Genomic DNA, 18,526 nt, shown 5'->3' with positions numbered 1-18,526 from the left:
TGCAGTGTTTACAGTCACAACCTCAATGTTTGTGGTCAAGCAAAACAACAAAAGTGGGGCATCTCCAAGGGCTGACTTGTTGGGGTCAGTGCCTGGGAGAGGGGAGCTGAGGACGTAGGTTGGGGTCAGCCCGGGACCTGGCAGGTGCCCTTCCTGCCGTGAGCTGTGCTTCTGGTCTGGAGCCAAGATGGAGCACTTCCAACAACGGGCAGGAGAGCAGTCCCAGGGAGGGATGGGCCCCGATGCAGGAGAGAGGTGAACACAGAGGGTGGGGTCCAGAGTCCTGGCAGGGAGCTCAGGGGTCTCCCACAGACACTGCCTGGAGCCCTGGCTTCCCTTGGTGAATGCTCCCCACCTTTGGCTCTTGTCCCCTGAGTTTGGTGGTTCTTTTGCAGAGTCCGGTGTTGCAGTATCTCTACTACCTGGCTCAGATCCCCATTGCCATGTCTCCTCTTAGCAACAACAGTCTGTTCCTCGAATATTCGAAAAACCCTCTGAGGGAATTCCTGCACAAGGGGCTTCATGTTTCTCTCTCCACCGATGATCCCATGCAGTTTCACTATACGAAGGTGAGGACTCTAGGGGAAGGTGAGGGCTGTCCTCCTCCCACGGTAGGGACCTGAGCACACGGTGCCTTCAGGGTGGCGCTGGTGACCAGTGAAGACAAGAGGAGGCTCCTGGTGAGGAAAAAGTGTTCCTCCCAGAAGCCCTTTTCTGGGGTTCTTGAAACCATGAGGCTTTCTTTTCTTTGCCTTTCATTTTCCCTTCCTTTGATATTCCCTACCTCTGTAATAGTGGCACTGTTACTTGTATTAAGAATGTTAGCTATCATTTTTGTTACCACTATGATTACTAGGAAGTTGTGCATCTCTGGGACAGCAAGGAGGAAGGGAAAGGTGGTATCATGCATGGGGACCAGTCACCAGTGTACCAGCACAAATGTGGTAATGATGAGACCAGCCACACATTAGTGAAAACAGAAGTGCCTAGGTCTTCTAGGACAGGCTCCAAGCTTCTGGTCTCACGTGTGCGTGCTCAGTTACTACTGTGTCCGACTCTTTTGCAATCCCATGGACTATGCAGTCTGCTGGGTTCCTCTGTCCATGGCATTTCCCGAGCAAGAATACTGGAGTGGTTGCCATTTCCTTCTCCAGGGAATCCTCCCAACCCAGGGATCAAACTGCATCTCCTGCATTGGCAGGCGAGTTCTTCTTTACCACTGAGCCACCAGGGAAGCCTCTGATCTCAAGACCCCTTTATATAATGAGGAACTGAGGCTCTCAGAGAGCTGAGGTTGACATGCCTTCTAACTAGTGAAAATTAACTGTGTGAAATTGAAAAATATTAACTCATGTAAAAATAACACTAATAAATCATGAAATGTTAACACAATTACCAATTTTTATGAGAAATAACCATATGCCCACAAACTTCAATAACAAAATGGAGAATGGCATTGCTTTACATTTTTGCAAATCTCCTTAATGTCTGGTTTGATAGAAGACAGCTGGATTCTCATCTCTGCTTCTGCAGTCAATCTATTGTGACAAATTGTTTTTACCAAAGTGCATGAAGAAATCTTGCCTCACAGAATAAATACATAGTTGGAAAAGGGAGGACCTTTCAAAAAGCCCTGGGGATCCTTAGGAATCCTGGGACTGTGTTTTCAGAACCACTGCCTAGGATACAGAGGCAGTGATGTGGCAAAGAGGTGAGAGAAGGACTTGTGATAAATGTGAGCTATTTCACAGCTGAGAAAACAAAGTGAACGCATAGCTCAAGCTTAAATCCTCCTCGGCTTACACTGTCTCACTACTGACCCTTGATCACTTCTCATTCCTAATCAATGCTCCATCTCTGTTAGTACTTTACTCAGATTAACTTTTATTTTGGATAATCTTAAGAAAAAGTGTTGACTACAAGGCAAGGCTGCAGAGTGGGTATTAAAAGTGTGCATGACAGGGAGATAGGCACAGGAGAGCAGGCTGGTGCCCGCTAGTCCTGGGCGCAGGGCCTCGAACATGAACATGTGCCAGTCAACAGATAAATCTGTAGCTGTTCTTTGATATCTCTGTCTTTGGTTACCTGAACTTTCACACAAAAAAGATCTTGGGAGTTTGTGATTTTAGGGGGAGGGGGATGTTGTTTTATTGTCCATGTGCCAGTTCTTAAGGAAAAATGAAATCTGCGATGTCCAAGTGTTGAAATGGACAGGCTCCCATCTAACGTTTCCTCTGGGGGGAATCTAGGAAGCGCTTATGGAGGAATACGCAATTGCGGCTCAAGTGTGGAAGCTGAGCACGTGCGACCTGTGTGAGATCGCCAGGAACAGCGTGCTGCAGAGCGGCCTCTCGCATCAGGTACCTCTCGTCCTTTCCACACTGTACGTCAGATGCCTGCTCTGTGCCAGGCGTCTTCGGCCCTGCCCCTGGGGATGGACGAAACAGGCAGGGTCTCTGCCGCATTCTAGGGGAGACCGCTGGGGAGACTCCTAAATTTTCATGGCTGCTCTGTTGCCTTTTTTCAGATCTCTGCTCACATGTCACCTCCTTGGAGAGGCCTTCCCCAATCACTCATTCTATAGTAGCCACACACCTGCCCTCATTATCCATCCCTTGTCTGCTTTTTTCCATAACATTTATTACTACTGACATTGCCAATTATGTAGTCATGTGTTTTTCTGTCCTGCCTTCCAGAATATAAGTTCAGCATTACATCCCTGAGGTCAAGATTAGATTTTGGCACATAATAAGCACTCAGGGCTTCTCAAATAGCTGAACAGTACCTAGATTGAACAGAAAACTGTAGGAATGGGACCCAGACATCACTCATTTTTTTAAACAGCTCTCTAGGTGATTCTGATATGGAGCCAGGGTTGAGAACCACTGCTCCAAAGGGTGTCTGTGTCCCTGGGCAGCTCCCCTGGGCAGTGTCAATGGTATAGGGAGAGGGCTGCATTGTGCTGCTCTTGTTGGACGCTGATGCAGATAAGAGGTAAGGCTCAAGATTCATTTTGTGGGGACTTGGTTCCCTGGACTGGTTGTCCCCAGGCACATCTGTGTGCCCTTGTCAGCTCTCGGGAGAGACTTCGAGAATCTTCACGCCTTCACCTTGCTTTCTTCATTGCCAGCGGCTCTTATAGTTCTTGTCTTTCTGATCAAGGAAATCTCAGTTAGAAATGAAGGGACTGAATGTGGTTACCAGGGTGACATCCTTGAGGACAGGAAGGCAGGAGGAATTTTGTAACAGCTCTGTGAGGCAAGATGTCTTGATGGAGGATCTGCTTTGGAGGAATAGCCTGATTTGGTATGGCTAAGTCTGAGCTGCCATGTGGATATAGAAAGTGAATATAAGGTATATTGTTTCATTTGTATTTCTCTTGGTCCATAGGAAAAGCAAAAATTTCTGGGACAAAATTACTATAAAGAAGGACCTGAAGGAAATGATATTCGAAAGACAAATGTTGCTCAGATCCGGATGGCATTCCGATACGAGACCCTGTGCAATGAGCTCAGCTTCCTGTCTGATGCCATGAAATCAGAAGAGATCACAGCCCTGACCAACTAGTCGAACGTTGGACATGCGTTTTAACTTTTTGGTTTAATTTCAAGTCTGCCGTGATTAACAGTGGTCAAGATACCAAACTAGGACTTTCCTCCATGGAGACGATACCACTGAAGAACTTTCAAACTAGTGATTTTTGGTTGCACTGTTCACTTTAAGGTCTAACATACCCATTTCGGTGGCTTCCCTGGTGGCTCAAAGTGTCTGCCTGCAATGCGGGAGACCTGGGTTGGGAAGATCCCTGGGTTGGGAAGATCCCCTGAAGAAGGAAGTGGCAACCCACTCTGGTATTCTTGCCTGTAAAATCCCATGGATGGAGAAGCCTGGTAGGCTACAGTTGATGGGGTCGCAGAGTTGGACACAACTGAGTGACTTCACTTCACGTCACTTCATGCCAATTTCTGTTAATATTTTTGAGTAATAGATGGTGACTCCTCCTTGGGGATCTGGGAGCTGGACTAATTCCTAATTTTCCAAATGTTCCTCTTCAAAGTGCTAATGCTTGCATCGTGGGGGCCAGGATCTTACATGGTCCAGTGCCCAGATACGAAGTCTGGTTTTCTGCCATAGTCTTCTCTATATACCCCGCAGGCTCGTTGGTAGTTGTTCATTTCAGCCTCTCATGGGCTGGCTGCCTTAAAATCTACTCCAAAGCTCCCTTTCATAAAGGAGCTACTTTGAAAGAATTAGACAACTTCCTTCTTTGCGTTTTTTTTAAAATGAGTTTTAAAACTGTTTATTTAGCCTTCCTCCCTTCATATTTAGGAAACCAAATATTCATATCACAGCCATCACTCCTATCCTGTGTCTTGGTTTCCTCATCTGAAAGGTGAAGGTTTCGATCAGATGAGTGGTTTTCCGTGGTGTTCTGTGAGCTCAGTTCCTGGACCACTTCAGGGCAGGGAATGAGAAGGGGGTTGAGGCTCTGAGGTGCTGCTTTTACTTCAAGGTGACTCAGCTTTTATCGGTTTTATACTGGGGCTTCTGTGTATTTACATTTGAACTAAGGACTTTGAAAAGCACAGGACTAGATGACCTCTGTTCCTTTTGGTTCTAATATTCTGTGACTGTAGCCCAATTATCATTTTACTTATGAACAGTTAGGGCCACAGAAGTGAAATTTGATTAAGGTCACACAGCTCTAATAAGTAATAGGATCAGAACTAGGTTTCCCTAATCCTAATCTAGTCCTTTCCCCACTCTTCCTTCAGGCCTGACACATTTAGAATTTTTTTTTAATCACTGTAACTTGGTGCATTTCCCACCCCCCACCACACGGTGAAATCTCTCCTTTACCTAATATGCAGACCTCTTCAGTATGTACCTGGTCCCAGGGGCCAGGTAGAAAGCATTTTTAAAGACCAGTCTGAATTTAAGCTTTACCAATGTACTCTTCATCTGTGTTACTAGGGCCTGGTACATAGTAGGTGCTCAATAAATGTATATTATATAAAAATGAACGAATCTCCTCTTTTGGAAATATTTTAAGGTTGTATGCTCCTGGAACTCAAGAGGCTGCTCAAGGACCTTCTTGTCTATCTCTATGGACAAATATAGACTAGAGTAAGCCCTTGTGAATCATCACAGAGTTAGAAGAACACTATTTTTGCCTGTGAAGATGCTTACCTGGCTTTAGGTTGTCTTGTCCTGTTACTTTGTAACGATTATTCCCTCCACTGGTCAACTTAGCATACGGAACAATAAATACAGTCTTTTTACAAGGCAAACATATGCTACCTTATAGCTAACCATGAAACTGAATGAAAACCGAGCATTTATTTTAGGCACTCGTTTTTAAAAAGCCATTTGTATACATTTGCCTGAACATAACAAGTATTTTACAGTTCTTCATTGTCATTTTGTGTGTATCAAGCATTTAATTATTAAATAAAGTCTGTTAGGGCTGTGGCTCAACAGTTTTAAACTATTTTAGGCAAATCTTTTAAGTTTTAAAGAAAAGATATAGGCATCATGAAAAGCTATCAATAATAATGACTAATTTATCTATTCTGAATCAAGATTCAGATATGGATGACATTCACTAGGAAAACTCAAAAATTTGAACTGAAGCTTTCAAAACCCCGGAGGGAAACTTTTGCCCTTTTTTTCTAACTTCTGCTGTAACAGTTCATGAGTAAAGTCTCACATGGTCATTTCCTTTCCCTGGATATATCTCCAGTCTGTTCAGTCAACACCTATTGGATTTTACCTGACCTGCACGCTTTTCAGATACCTTTTTCTATAGCACAATGCACTTTTATTACATCATCAATCTCATTGGCCTTTTTAGGGTGAATCTCTTTCTTTTGTGATCACAGTTGGAATCAAAGACAATTGTACACTAGCCCACGTTTCTAGCAGAATGGTTTTTGAGACATGCTTACTCGAAAGGGCTCAAGTTCACACTGTTACTTGAAACTGCACTGTTGAAATGATCAATGTTATTGTTCTGTGCCTCATGAAAACCAATCACAGTTGTTCTGTGCCTCATTAAAACCAATCACAGCTCCTGGGGTGGTGGTTACCAGGCCTGTCCTGCACCTTTACTTTGTCTTACCTTGGATAAGGCAGAGTTAAAAGCACATCCCTATGGCTTTCTCTTTACTTGTTTCTGAATGCCGTGATGGTGAAATAATATTTTGATCATTTTCTGAGATCGCAGACGCAACTGAAGGTGATACACTGGTAATAAACCTAGGTATTCTCTACCTAAAAACTATGACTATTATAAAAAACAGGTATAACTAACTGCAATAAAAGGAACACTTATCAGACATAGTTCCTTGAAAATTTTTATACCTTCAACCTCTAAAGAAATATATTAGGGAGACAGAGTATGCCAGAGTTAAGACTATAAACAGCTGCAAGATTGTAAAAATAAATCTCTGAGGGGGCTTTTATGTCTTTGACACCAAAATGTGTACTTCTCCATGATGATACACATTAATTATAAACTGCTACTCCTTCTTATAAATGGTTTTCCCATTCTCAGCACTAAGATTCTAGCCTGCTTCTCTAATTCCACTCTTTTATCTTAGAAATGATCTTACAAGGTAAAATATCAAAACCACCACAGGGTGAAGTATTTTATTATTTTTACTATCCAGTAGGGTAATAGAAAGACATGAAAACAAATGAACAGCTGTTGCTGTTTATGTTATATTGTCATTATAAATGTCCTTTATAAATGTGGGTGGTCACCTGATTTCTCTAATCTCCAAGTAGCTTTCTTACTCCTAGATAAAGAAAGCAAGCTGGACTTAAGAAAAAAAGTTAAAAGTACAAATTCTTTGGATTGCCTTTTAATGAATCCAACTTCTTAATGATAAAAATCACTGAACCAAAAGATACTTTCAAGCAGCCTTATTACCTATATTAGGTATAAGTAAATCGAGTCTAATTTGAAGTGTTTTAAAACATAGCACAAAAACAGCACAATCCGCCAGAACACAACACAAAACAGTCCTCTAAGGAATATAAACACTTGGTATATAAAAACGTGAAACTACATAATAAAAAATCTCAATTACCTAAAATTTAATTGCTAAAGATTATTTATTGCACAATACATCAGTTTGCCCCAAAAACAAAACAGATACTATTATCTTCAACTTCTAAATTCAGTACATAGTCAAATCCATTTTCTCAAACTAAAGTTCTACAGTATTATGAGTAAACCTTTGTTATTAAGACAGGGAAACTTTATAACTTACAAATTTCTTAAGAGTTCATGAAACAGCTTCATAAATCCTAGAAGGCACACATATTTCCTATCATAGTAAGTGCATTTAAGTACTTAATATTTAAAAAAGACAAGCTGTACAGAATACAAAAAGTACACATTTCATCCATTAAACAAATTTACAACTTTTGCAATTAGTTATTACAGTAGAACCTACCTAACATTCACATCTAAAGAATTATTACCCAGTTTAATGGAGTGAGCAAAAAACTGTGCTCATTTATTTGATAAGGCTAATAAAAATATATTTCACAGTATCAGTTAGTGTCTTGGAGCTTATATTGGAAAATAAAAAGGTTTGGGCAACATCAAGTCACTGGGCTCACTATGAAAAATAATTCCTTGAAAGGTGAAGGATTCTGGGGGATAAAATCATTGGCTATACCTGGAAAGATCCAAAAATCTATGAAGGAATTTTATTCATTTTCAGAAACATTCTTAAATTGGGCAATCTGAATGAGACTCAGCAAAGTCATAAAATAGTACTCCATGGAACATATTTTAGAAGATTTAATCTCCAAAGACTTTTATCTCAAAATTTTCAAAATATGTTCCATGGAGTACTGGGGAACAGAGGAGAATTAGAGGTCTGGATTTTGACTTGGATTTAATTGAATTTTTTTTGGAAAAAAAATTAAAAAAAAAAAAAAATAACAAGTCCCATCATGCAACTGTGTTACTCGTCAAATTCCAATATACTTGTAATCACCATGCATTAACATGTTTTTGTTGGCTGACTTCATAAATATTTAGTTACTGTGGTACATAAATTTATATACGGAAATGTATAATGAGAAAATGATAGAGCAGGGGTGGGGTAGGGGGGTACTGGGGGGTACTGTGTGTGTGTGTGTGTGTGTGTGTGTGTGTGTGTGTGTGTGTGTGTGCAGCACGTGTGTGTAGGGATTTTGAGTATAATTTTTACTTGGGAAAAAAGTTCTGCTGCTGAAAGAAAGTGTGAATACCACAGATAAAGTCTGTTTCTAAAGAGCCTGCAAACGAGAGGAAGGGGCTTTCTCAGGTCTCACAGCCATCAAGTGCACTGCCAGGTCGATAGGACAGAGACCCCAGTACTCCTCTTGTATAAACAGCTGCCTCCATCAGGAAAGTAAACCAATTATTAGTACTATATTAGGGGGTAAAATCCAAGCTACATTTGGTCAGACATTTTTCCGAAAAATTACTTAATTTGCATTCTGATTAAAGTCCCCAGTATCCAAAAATTCTGCTGTCAATAAGCAGCAACTTAAATTGTATGCTTTGGTATTTCAGAAAATAGTAACATACCAATAATAAATCAGAAAATTATGTGGAATGTTAAAACACTTTTAAAGACATCAGGCCCTAGTTTATTATATGCTGAAATGTTAATATATAGCATAAAATAAAATTTTACTTTATCAACAAAAATTTTAAAAAATGGCTCAAGTGCTGCTGAACACCATATCTATACTCTTTCCTGGCGTTTCAAATGAAATGCAGTGAAAGAGAAAGTCAAGTCATCTCCTAATTTTCAGGGGTGTTTTGTGTACATATGGTTAAAAGGCTACATACTATTTTCTTAATCTAGGAAATTTGAAGACTCTGGGACCTCAGGAAGATGCCTTCAAATTAAGAAAATAAAAGCACCATAACCAATGTTAAAGACTTATCATAATTTGGACATAAAATTTAGGGTCTATGATGAAGAAAAACTTCCATCTGAATCTCCAGGATGAATAAATATTACCAAAAGCTATTTAGAACAGTTTCCCAGCTGTAAGAAAGCATTTCTAGAATAGCCAAGAAGACTCCCCAGCAGAAATCCATTTACAAGGCAAAGTCCTGCCCTAATTCATAGTCTTCACCCAAGTTACACAGCATGGGGGGAAAAAACACTTAAGTTAAAAAACATGTAGTTCCAAAACACACTGTTAAAGTTAGGAAATAATTAGGGCTTATTTCAAGTACAAACTATTAAAAGAGCAATAGTCAACCACAAGGGGGCATACATATTCCTTAGATCCCAGCAGAAAGACTAATTTAAGTAGTAACATGCACTCTGATGTATTATACATTTTCAGTTAAGATTTTCTCTCACATGGCTACAACTTTTTAAAATTCAAGGTTTATTTTAAACCTAACTAAATAGATTCCAGAATACTCTTGCCCTGAAAAGTAACAGTGTTTCAGAAGCCCCCGGAAATGTTAACTCAGCAAAGAATTCAAGAGCAATTAGTCCTAATATGTATTAGAACAGATAAATAATAGGAAAATATAGTCTAAAATGGTAGCAAATTTTAGTTTATCCGAAGTGGAAGACAGGGAAAGTTTATCAAAATAAAAGGACAAACTGTCAGAATAGCAAAAATAAGAGGGTGGGGGGGGAATTGCTGTGTCTGTGCTACAATACCCCTGCCCTCTTTCCCCATGACTGAAGTATGTATAGCCCACACCAGCAATGGAACACTTCACCAGGAGGTCACGGCCTGTGGGGCTGGCCTGCCTCATCAGCCATGTTAAGAATATAGTTAGCCATATCATCTTCAGTGGGTGCATCAGATACCACCCAAGATTCATTCGCTCCAGTCATCTGTAGGCGACAAATAGGGCAATTCCTGTGTCGATCACTCCTATTAGAGAAATCAAATAAAGAATAGTTTGTTTTCTTTTTCTGTTTAAAACAATGAATTTGAAATGTAATACATGTACATTTTTTTAAAAAAGGAAATAGCATAAAAATGTATAGTGAAAAATACATCTCTTCCTCCTACCCTAATCTTTATTATCCCCAGAGGCAACCGCTGTTAACCAGTTTCTTATATATTCTTCAGTTTTTTATATATTCTAGAGATAGACTAGCCTTGACCAGCTTGTATGTGTCTACACATCACTGCTCTTTTTAACAAGTATCAGCACATGTTAGAGCTGCCTATTCAAAATACACTGTTTGGTTAGGCCATAATTCATTTAACTTATCTCCCATAGAAGGAAGGATATCCAGATTTTTTCCTATCTTTTGCTGCTATAAACAATGGAATGGAAGCATTCAAGGCTTAAAATAAAATGAACTTTACATGCAGAATAATTTTGGGGGGAGGAAAGAGCTTATATATAATCACTTAAATAAGATTATGTTTTCCAAAGGGATTTTTTTCTCTTGTCAAACATTACTTTGGAAATTTTAAAAATAGCATATTTGAGCCAGAAACATGTCACAGAGGGAAAATATTTTTCTCTTTATTGCTCAGTGAAATCTGAAACCTAAAAGTAGTTAATTGCTCTTTGGCTTCTGTGCAAAAATGTATAAATCTGTTCTAAAAACTAAATGTGAAAGTAGAGCTGACATATATTGTTCAGATTCATTTCTGGATCTTCAGAGATAGTTTTTAAGATAATTATCTGTGCTCTTCTGTGCGCAAAAGTCACAATTTTAAAATAGTCGATTTCTGCTTCTGGCCAAGGGACCAGATTTATATTCCCACTTAAAACAACTTAAACACTGGACAAAATACATGAAATAATGGTTTTCAACACTAAACACAAGATGACAAAGGATTATAATCCCAGAGAGATGGGAAACAAAACAAGGTGAGCCCTATAATTACCCAGCTCACTGCCTCTGAGAGTTCCCATGCCAGAGAGAGAGCAGGGGAAACTGAGACGGAGCCTGGTAGACTCCCTGAGTTGACAAGACAAGAGCAGAGAATCTTAGGACGCCAAGACAAAACTAGTTCATAGGGTAAAGTGCTGGACAAGAGAAAGCTACACAAAGGGAGAATCCCAGAGTCTACTGAAGGTCCCTGTAGATACATTCAGCAGAGTAATGATCAGTGTGTGCAAGTCAGGAAACTACTCAAGCCCAGGAATCACTCAAAAGGATCTGAGGGGACAGTAACCAAAGCTCACGAAGGGCCTGGACATTGCCTGTTCCTGCCAGACAGAGTGGAAAACCTTCTCATTTATGGAGCATCGGGTAGAGTACTCTGAAGGCTTGCCTCAGCAGGGCATAATTAGCTCTAAACTAAACATCACTCTGGTCCTGCCTAACAAGCCATAAAAGCAAGACTCAAAAGGATCAAACCGTTTCCAAGTAACTATATCCCAGAACAAAGCTCAAGGATATTTACAGGAATACAAAAATATCCAGTACCCCAAAAGGTAAAAAAATCACAATGTCTGGAACCCAGCTAAGAACTACCATTCATACAGAGAAGCATAAAAACACAACCCAAAATGAAGAAAACAATCCATCAAAACTAATCCAGAATTGACAGATACATCAGAATCAGCAACAAGAAAATGAAAGGTTATGATAACTATATTCCATATACTTAAAAAGCTAGAGGAAAGACCACATATTAAGCAGAGACTGGAAGATATTAAAAACTTGAACTTCTGGATGAGGACTAAGATATCTGAATAAAAAAATACATTGAGTGGGATTAATGGCAATAGACTGCAGGAAAAAAAATCAGTGAATTTGAAATGATATAGCAGTATTAATTATCCAAAATTAAACACAGAGAAAATGACTCAAAAAAGAAGGAAAATAGTATGTGAGGTGTGCAAAAGTGGTCTAGTACATCAGTGGCTGGAGTCCCAGAAGGACATGGGACAAAAGAGAACAGAAAAAGATGTTTAAGAAAATACTGGCTGAAACATTTCCAAAACTCATGATACTATACACCTACAAATCCAAGGAGCTCAATGAATCCTAAGTGCAAGAAACATGAAGAAAACTAAGGCACCTCAAAATCAAACTGCTGAAAGTCAGAGATGAAGGGGAAAAAACCTTAAAAACAGCCAGAGGAAAAAAGGCACATTACTTACAGAGGAAAAAAGTTAAGGATGAGAGCAGATTTCTCATAGAAAATGTTGTAAGCAAGAAAATGGTGGAGCAATGTCATTAAAGTACTGAGAGAAAAACTATTATCAGTCTACAATGTTATATCCAGAAAAAATCTCTCTCAAAAAAGGTTTTGCTGTCATTCAAAAAAATTCTATGGAATTTATAAAAAAGAGCTAATAAATCAATCATTATTAAGGTTGCAGGATACAAGACTGATACACAAAACTGCTTATTTCTAGTATATAGAAATACAATAATCAAAAATTGAAATTTAAAAATAACATTTAAAGTAACATAAAAATTATAAAATACTTAGGGATAGATCTGTCAAGGATATGCAACACTGGAAACTACGATTGATGACAGAAATTAAAGAAGACCTGTGGGAGACCTGGGTTTGATCCTTGGGTTGGGAAGATTCCCTCGAGAAGGGAAAGGCTACCCACAGTATTCTGGCCTGGAGAATTCCATGGACTGTATAGTCCATGGGGGTCACAAAGAGTTGGACATGACTAAGTGACCTTTACTTTCACTTTCAAATAAATGGCGAAACATTGTGAGAAGTGGGTTGGAAGATTTAATATTGTTAAGAAGTTTTATTATTGTTTAGTCACTATGTCCGACTTAACACTCCCCAAATTATTTAATTCAATCCCAATCAAAATTCTTACAGACTTTTTTGGGTAGAAATTGATTATAAAGTTGATTATAAAATTCACACTGAAACGCAAAAGATCTAGAAAAACCAAAACAACTTTGAAAAAGAACAAAGCTGGAGGACTAATACTTCCTGATTTTAAGACTTACAAAGCTACACTAATCAAAGTAGTATGATATTGGTGTGAAGTAGACAATAGGTCAATGGAACAGAAAAGAGTCCAGAAATACTCACCTGTGTTTGAACAACTGATTTTCAACAAAGGAGCAGAGGCAATTTTAGAGAAGAAAAGACAGTCTTTTCAAAAAACTGTGCTGGAGCAACTGGAAAGCCATTAAGGGTAAAACAAAAATTTTTTGATCCATACCTCACACCATATAAAAATTAACTCAAAATGGATCCTAGACCTAAATGTAAAACCTAAAAACAATAAATCTTTTAGAAGGAAAAAACTGAAGAAAATCTTCGTGACCTTGGGTTAAACAAAGATTTCTTAGATATGACACTAAAATGATTATTCATTAATCACAAATTGAGAAACTGGACTTCATAAAAATTAAAAATTTCTACTCTTTGAAAGACATTCTTAAGAGAATGAAAAGATAAATCACAGAGTGGGAGAAAATATTTGCAAATTATATATCTGATAAAGGGCATGTGTCCATAATACATAAAGAACTCTCAAAACTTAATACAAAAACAACTAAGTATAAAAATGGGCAAGTAGGATCATCAGTACCATGTTTCTAGATTCCATATATATGCATCAATATATGGTATTTGTCTTTCTCATTCTGACTTACTTCACTCTGTATAATAGGCTCTAGGTTCATCCACCTCATTAGAACTGACTCAAATTCATTCTTTTTAATAGCTGACTAATATTCCACTGTGTATATGTATCACAACTTCTTTCCATTCATCTATTGATGGACTCTAGGCAGCTATTGTAAACAGTGCTTCAGTGAACACTGCAGCAAAGGAGACACAGACATAAAGAATAGACTTTTGGTCACAGTCAGGGAAGGAGAGGGTGGGATAAATCGAGAGAGTAGTATTGAAATATATATATTACCGTATGTAAAACAGTTAGTGGGAATTTTCTGTATGACGCAGGGAGCTCAAACTGGTGCTCTGTGACAACCTAGAAGAGTGGGATGGGGAGGGAGGTGGAGGGAGGCTTAAGAGCAAGGGGACATACGTATGCCTGGGGCTGATTCATGTTGATGCATTGCAGAAACCATCACAGTATTGTAAAGTAATTATCCTCCAATTAAAAATAAAATACAGTTTTTAAAAAAGAAATGGGCAAAAGAATCTGAATGAATATTTCACCACAGATGAAATACATATAGATACGTATAGAAATTAGCATAAGAAGTGCTCAGCACCACCAGTCAGCAGGGAAAGGCAAATTAAAACTACAATGAGATACCACTACACATCAATTAGAATGGCTGCAATTAGAATGACAAATACCAAGTATGGCAAGGTTGTAGGGCAACTGGAACTTTCATACACTGGAGTGTAAAATGGCACAACCACTTTGGAAAACAACTGGCAGTTTCTTAAAAAGTTACACATACACCTACCATATGATCTAGCCATCCCACTTGTAGGTGTTTATCCAACGTAAAAGCCAAAATGTACATCCATAAAAACAGCTGAGCACAAATGTATACAGCAGCTTTATTTGTAACAGCCAAAAATTCAAAACAACCCAACGTCCATCAACAGGTGAATGGATAAAGAAGCTGCAGTATATTCGTACAATGAATACTACTCAGCAATAAAAAGCAAGGGACTACTGATACATACTACAACAAAGTAAATCTTGAAAAAATTATAATGAACGAAAGAAGCCAGACCAAAAAAGAGTGTATACTGTATGGGACATCTAAATTATTTTATAGCGAGTGACTGAAACCATATTAGTGGTTGTCTGGGGACTAGGAGAAGGGATTGGGGGAAGGAGACCTTACAGTGGGCAAGAGGTAACTTGAGGGTGATGGATTTGTTCATTATCTAAATTGTGAGGATGACTTTTATGATTATATACATATGTCAAATTGTACTTTATATATAGTTTACTGTATGTCAATGATAAATTTTCTTAAATGCTTGATTCTTATTTTGTAAAATAATGAGCTTGACTAGCCATTCTCTAAAGTTCTCCTCAGGTCCAATATTCAAGGATTAATATTATTCTGATGACATATGGAGGGAAAATGTAGAAAAGAGGAAAAAAATGGAAGGGAAAGGAAAAATGTTTGATTCTAGACTTTAATCAGGCACAAACCTCTTTATAGCAAAAGTAAATTGTCAAAACTAAGCTACATCCTCACATTATAGACTATGTATAAAAATATTTTAAGCAGTAAGAGGCATGTCATAAAATCCAAAGTATTAAAGAACAAAGTCTCTTATACTTAACTATAATGTATTTGCATTTTTTGAAGTGTATTCATATACACTTCCCCATTTGACCTTGGCCTACCCCATGAAGGCAGATTACTTACCACTTGTCAATGCACTTCTGACAAAAGCTGTGAGCACAGGGCAGGATAAGGTCAGCCCGACCATCCATACAAATACAGCACTCTTCCTCGTCAGTCAGCTGCTTTACCCTGCAATGGGAAAAATGAGCTGGAGCAGTGATATTCTCTGTTGTCACTGTGCTGTAAACTTTCTTTCCATTGGTTTAAAAAGCGTAAACAAGGATGTATGTGCTCTCAACACAAAGCACATGACTCATGCAGTATCAGAGTAAAATAACCTGTATTTTAGGGATAGCAAACATATTAGGGAAGAAGTACTAGAGGGGAAATTTCATAGAGAAAAGACTAAATAAAAGATAAATCCTGAGATGGTTTAAAAGAAAATATGGACTAAAACTGGAAATATTCAGGTCTTTCTGAAAATAACTTAGCCCATTTTAATCATATTGAATTTTTACACATGAATTCAACCAATATGATTTATTCACCATGCAGGATATAAAGCTCTCTAAAATATGGGCCCTGCCATCAGGGTCTATATATTGTGCTGCTGCAGCTAATGGGCATATAAATGAAAGAACAGCTTAGTCTTAAGGTTCAGGTGCTATATGAAATATGAAAGAGACAGAATGCAAAGTATCTGTCCTCAAAGAGCTCTTCCATCTTGGGAAGAAAAGAGATGTTCAACCTTCTACTCCAGCCACAATTTAGATGCCCCTGAATGAGCCAAGCGCCTTTGGAGGTGGTGGTTTCCTTTCCTGGAATACCCTTGTGAGTTTGACAAACTCCAACCTCAGTTACTCAGCTCAAGATACCATCTTCTCTATGCTCTCAAAAACCAACATTTTCCTCAACTAAATAAAGGTCTTAAATACTGCATTTTATTGGCTGTTTATTGGTTAGTCTATCCATAAACTGTAAACTCATAAGGAGTTTGTCTTAGGTTCTCAATATGTATTTCTTGGAGTGATTTAAATTTGCTTTTAATCTTTGTGCTATTCTGTAATGTTTAGGTTTTCTTCATCAAGCATGTATTGCTTTTATAATTATACAAAAATTAAATGTTCCAAAGTATAGCCACTAGACTATAAGCTTCTTAACGGTAGAAACTACCTCTAACATGTTTTTATTCCTGGCTGTGCTTATACCACTGTATGTAAGACACTGATATACTACTTTAAAATCTGTCAATTTGTATATAGAAAATAAGCAAATGTCAAATGTGTATTACATGTAGTAAGTGCTAAGTAAAGAAGGAAGAAAGTATATTTCAAATTTGTCAGAAAGATAAGGCAGAAAAATGACAGGATTTCGATAGAGGACATTCAATGTGAATAAACAAAGCTAAAAAGGTAGGGAAAAGTGTCTATCAAGCAGGCTGGTATGAAAGACTGCTTAAGTATAGCAGAGATAATCTGATCCTTGTATGTCAAAAGAGTAAGTTTAAATTTGTTTTGATAGACTTTAATCAAGGGGAAAGTGAACCCCCATTGGAAATAGTGCTTTAGGATATCAACTGGGAGAGCAGTATGAGGGACAGTCTAGAGAGAGGAACACCAATTAGATCCTTATTTCAGTATTTCACCTGGGACATAATTAAGCCTGGTCTAAGGGGCATTACAAAAGACAAATCATTAGGATGTGGTAACAGAGTAAATGCTGTGCTTCAGCAATGCATAAAAGAGGGCAGCTTCTGAATTGAAATTGGGAAACTGAATGAAAACCTAGATGGGTGTGGATCTAATGTATTTTTCTATATCTATTTATTTCAATGTTTAAATGCTTTTTAGGTGCAAGGTAATGCTAAAAATCCTTCAAGCTAGACTTCAGTAGTACATGAACTGAGAACTTCCAGGTATACAAGCTGGATTTAGAAAAGGCAGAGGAACCAGAGATAAATCACCAACATCTGTTGGATCAGAGGAAAAACAAGGGAATTCCAGGAAAACATCTACTTCTGCTTCATTGACTATATTAAAGCCTTTGACTATGTGGATCACAACAAACTGGAAAATTCTTAAAGAGATGGGAATACCAGACCACCTTACCTGTCTCCTGAGAACCTGTATGTGAATCAAGAAGCCACAGTTAGAACTGGACACAGAACAACTGACTGGTTCAAAATTAGGAAAGGAGTATGTCAGGGCTGTATATTGTCACTCTGCTTATTTAACTTATATGCAGAGTACATCATGTGAAATGCTGGGCTAGATGACTCACAAGCTGGAATCAAGATTTCTGAGAGAAATATCAACAACCTCAGATATGCAGATGATACCACTCTAATGGCAGAAAGTGAAGAGGAACTAAAGAGACTCTAGATAAGGGTGAAACAGGAGAATCAAAGAGCTGGCTTGAAACTCAACATTCAAAAAACTAAGATCATGACATCAGGTCCCATCACTTCATGGCAAATAGATAGGGAAAAAGTAGAAACAGTGACAGACTTTATTTTCTTGGGCTCCAAAATCACTGTGGATGGTGACTGTAGACATGAAATTAAAAGATGCTTGCTCCTGGAAAGAGAAGCTATGACAAACCTGTGCGTGCTAAGTCGCTTTGGTTGTGTTCGACTCTTTGCAACCCCATGGGCTGTATAGCCTGCTGGGATCCTCTGGCCATGGGATTCTCCAGGCAAGAATACTCGAATGGATTGCCATGCCCTCTCCAGGGGATCTTCCCAAACCAGGGATTGAACCTAAGTCTCTTATATCCCCTGCATTGGCAGGCAGGTTCTCTACCACTAGTGCCACCTGGGAAGCCCAGACAGCATATTAGAGAATACAGACATCACTTTGCCAACAAAGGTCTGTATAATCAAAGTTATGGGTTTTCCAGTAGTCATGTATAGATGTGAGAGTTGGACCATAAAGAAGGCTGAGTGCCAAAGAACTGATGCTTTTCAACTGTGGTGCTGCAGAAGACTCTTGAGAGTCCCTTGGACAGCAAGGGGATCAAACCAACCAATCCTAAAGGAAATCAACCCTGAATATTCATTAGAAGGACTGATACTGAAGCTGAAGCTCCAATACTTTGGCCACCTGATGGGAAGAGCCGACTCACTGGAAAAGACCTTGACCCTGGGAAAGATTGAGAGCAGGAGAAGGGGTTGACAGAGGATGAGATGGTTGGATGGCATCACCGCTCAAAAGACATGAGCCTGAGAAAACTGCGGGAGACAGTGGGTAGGGAAGCCTGGCATGCTACAGTTCAAGGGGTCGCAAAGACACACA

General features: G+C 38.7%; 2 protein-coding genes and 1 non-coding gene across 4 annotated transcripts in view; 1 reads left to right on the top strand and 2 right to left on the bottom strand.

Moving 5' to 3' along the window:
* AMPD3 (adenosine monophosphate deaminase 3) overlaps window positions 1-7,963 on the top strand; it is a 53,321-nt gene extending 45,358 nt beyond the window's left edge. Inside the window, 3 exon segments of the mRNA XM_059875104.1 lie at window positions 396-569; window positions 2,250-2,360; window positions 3,391-7,963. Of these exon segments, the coding sequence (XP_059731087.1) occupies window positions 396-569; window positions 2,250-2,360; window positions 3,391-3,567 (462 nt within the window). The 3' untranslated portion in view covers window positions 3,568-7,963.
* The window catches only part of RNF141 (ring finger protein 141), a 36,611-nt gene continuing 25,185 nt past the window's right edge, over window positions 7,101-18,526 (bottom strand). Inside the window, exons 5-6 of one of the 2 annotated variants that reach the window (XM_005216045.5) lie at window positions 15,315-15,422; window positions 7,101-9,918 (exon numbers count right to left, since the gene is read on the bottom strand). In XM_005216045.5, the coding sequence (XP_005216102.1) occupies window positions 9,768-9,918; window positions 15,315-15,422 (259 nt within the window). In that variant the 3' untranslated portion in view covers window positions 7,101-9,767. 2 annotated transcript variants of the gene reach the window in all.
* MIR2315 (microRNA mir-2315) lies at window positions 8,501-8,580 on the bottom strand. The gene has a single exon (NR_031101.1). It is a non-coding gene; the product is annotated as a microRNA mir-2315 (primary transcript).

The sequence above is a fragment of the Bos taurus genome, chromosome 15 (assembly GCF_002263795.3).
Source record: "Bos taurus isolate L1 Dominette 01449 registration number 42190680 breed Hereford chromosome 15, ARS-UCD2.0, whole genome shotgun sequence".
Taxonomy (NCBI): domain Eukaryota; kingdom Metazoa; phylum Chordata; class Mammalia; order Artiodactyla; family Bovidae; genus Bos; species Bos taurus.
This window is presented reverse-complemented; position numbering and strand designations above follow the sequence as displayed.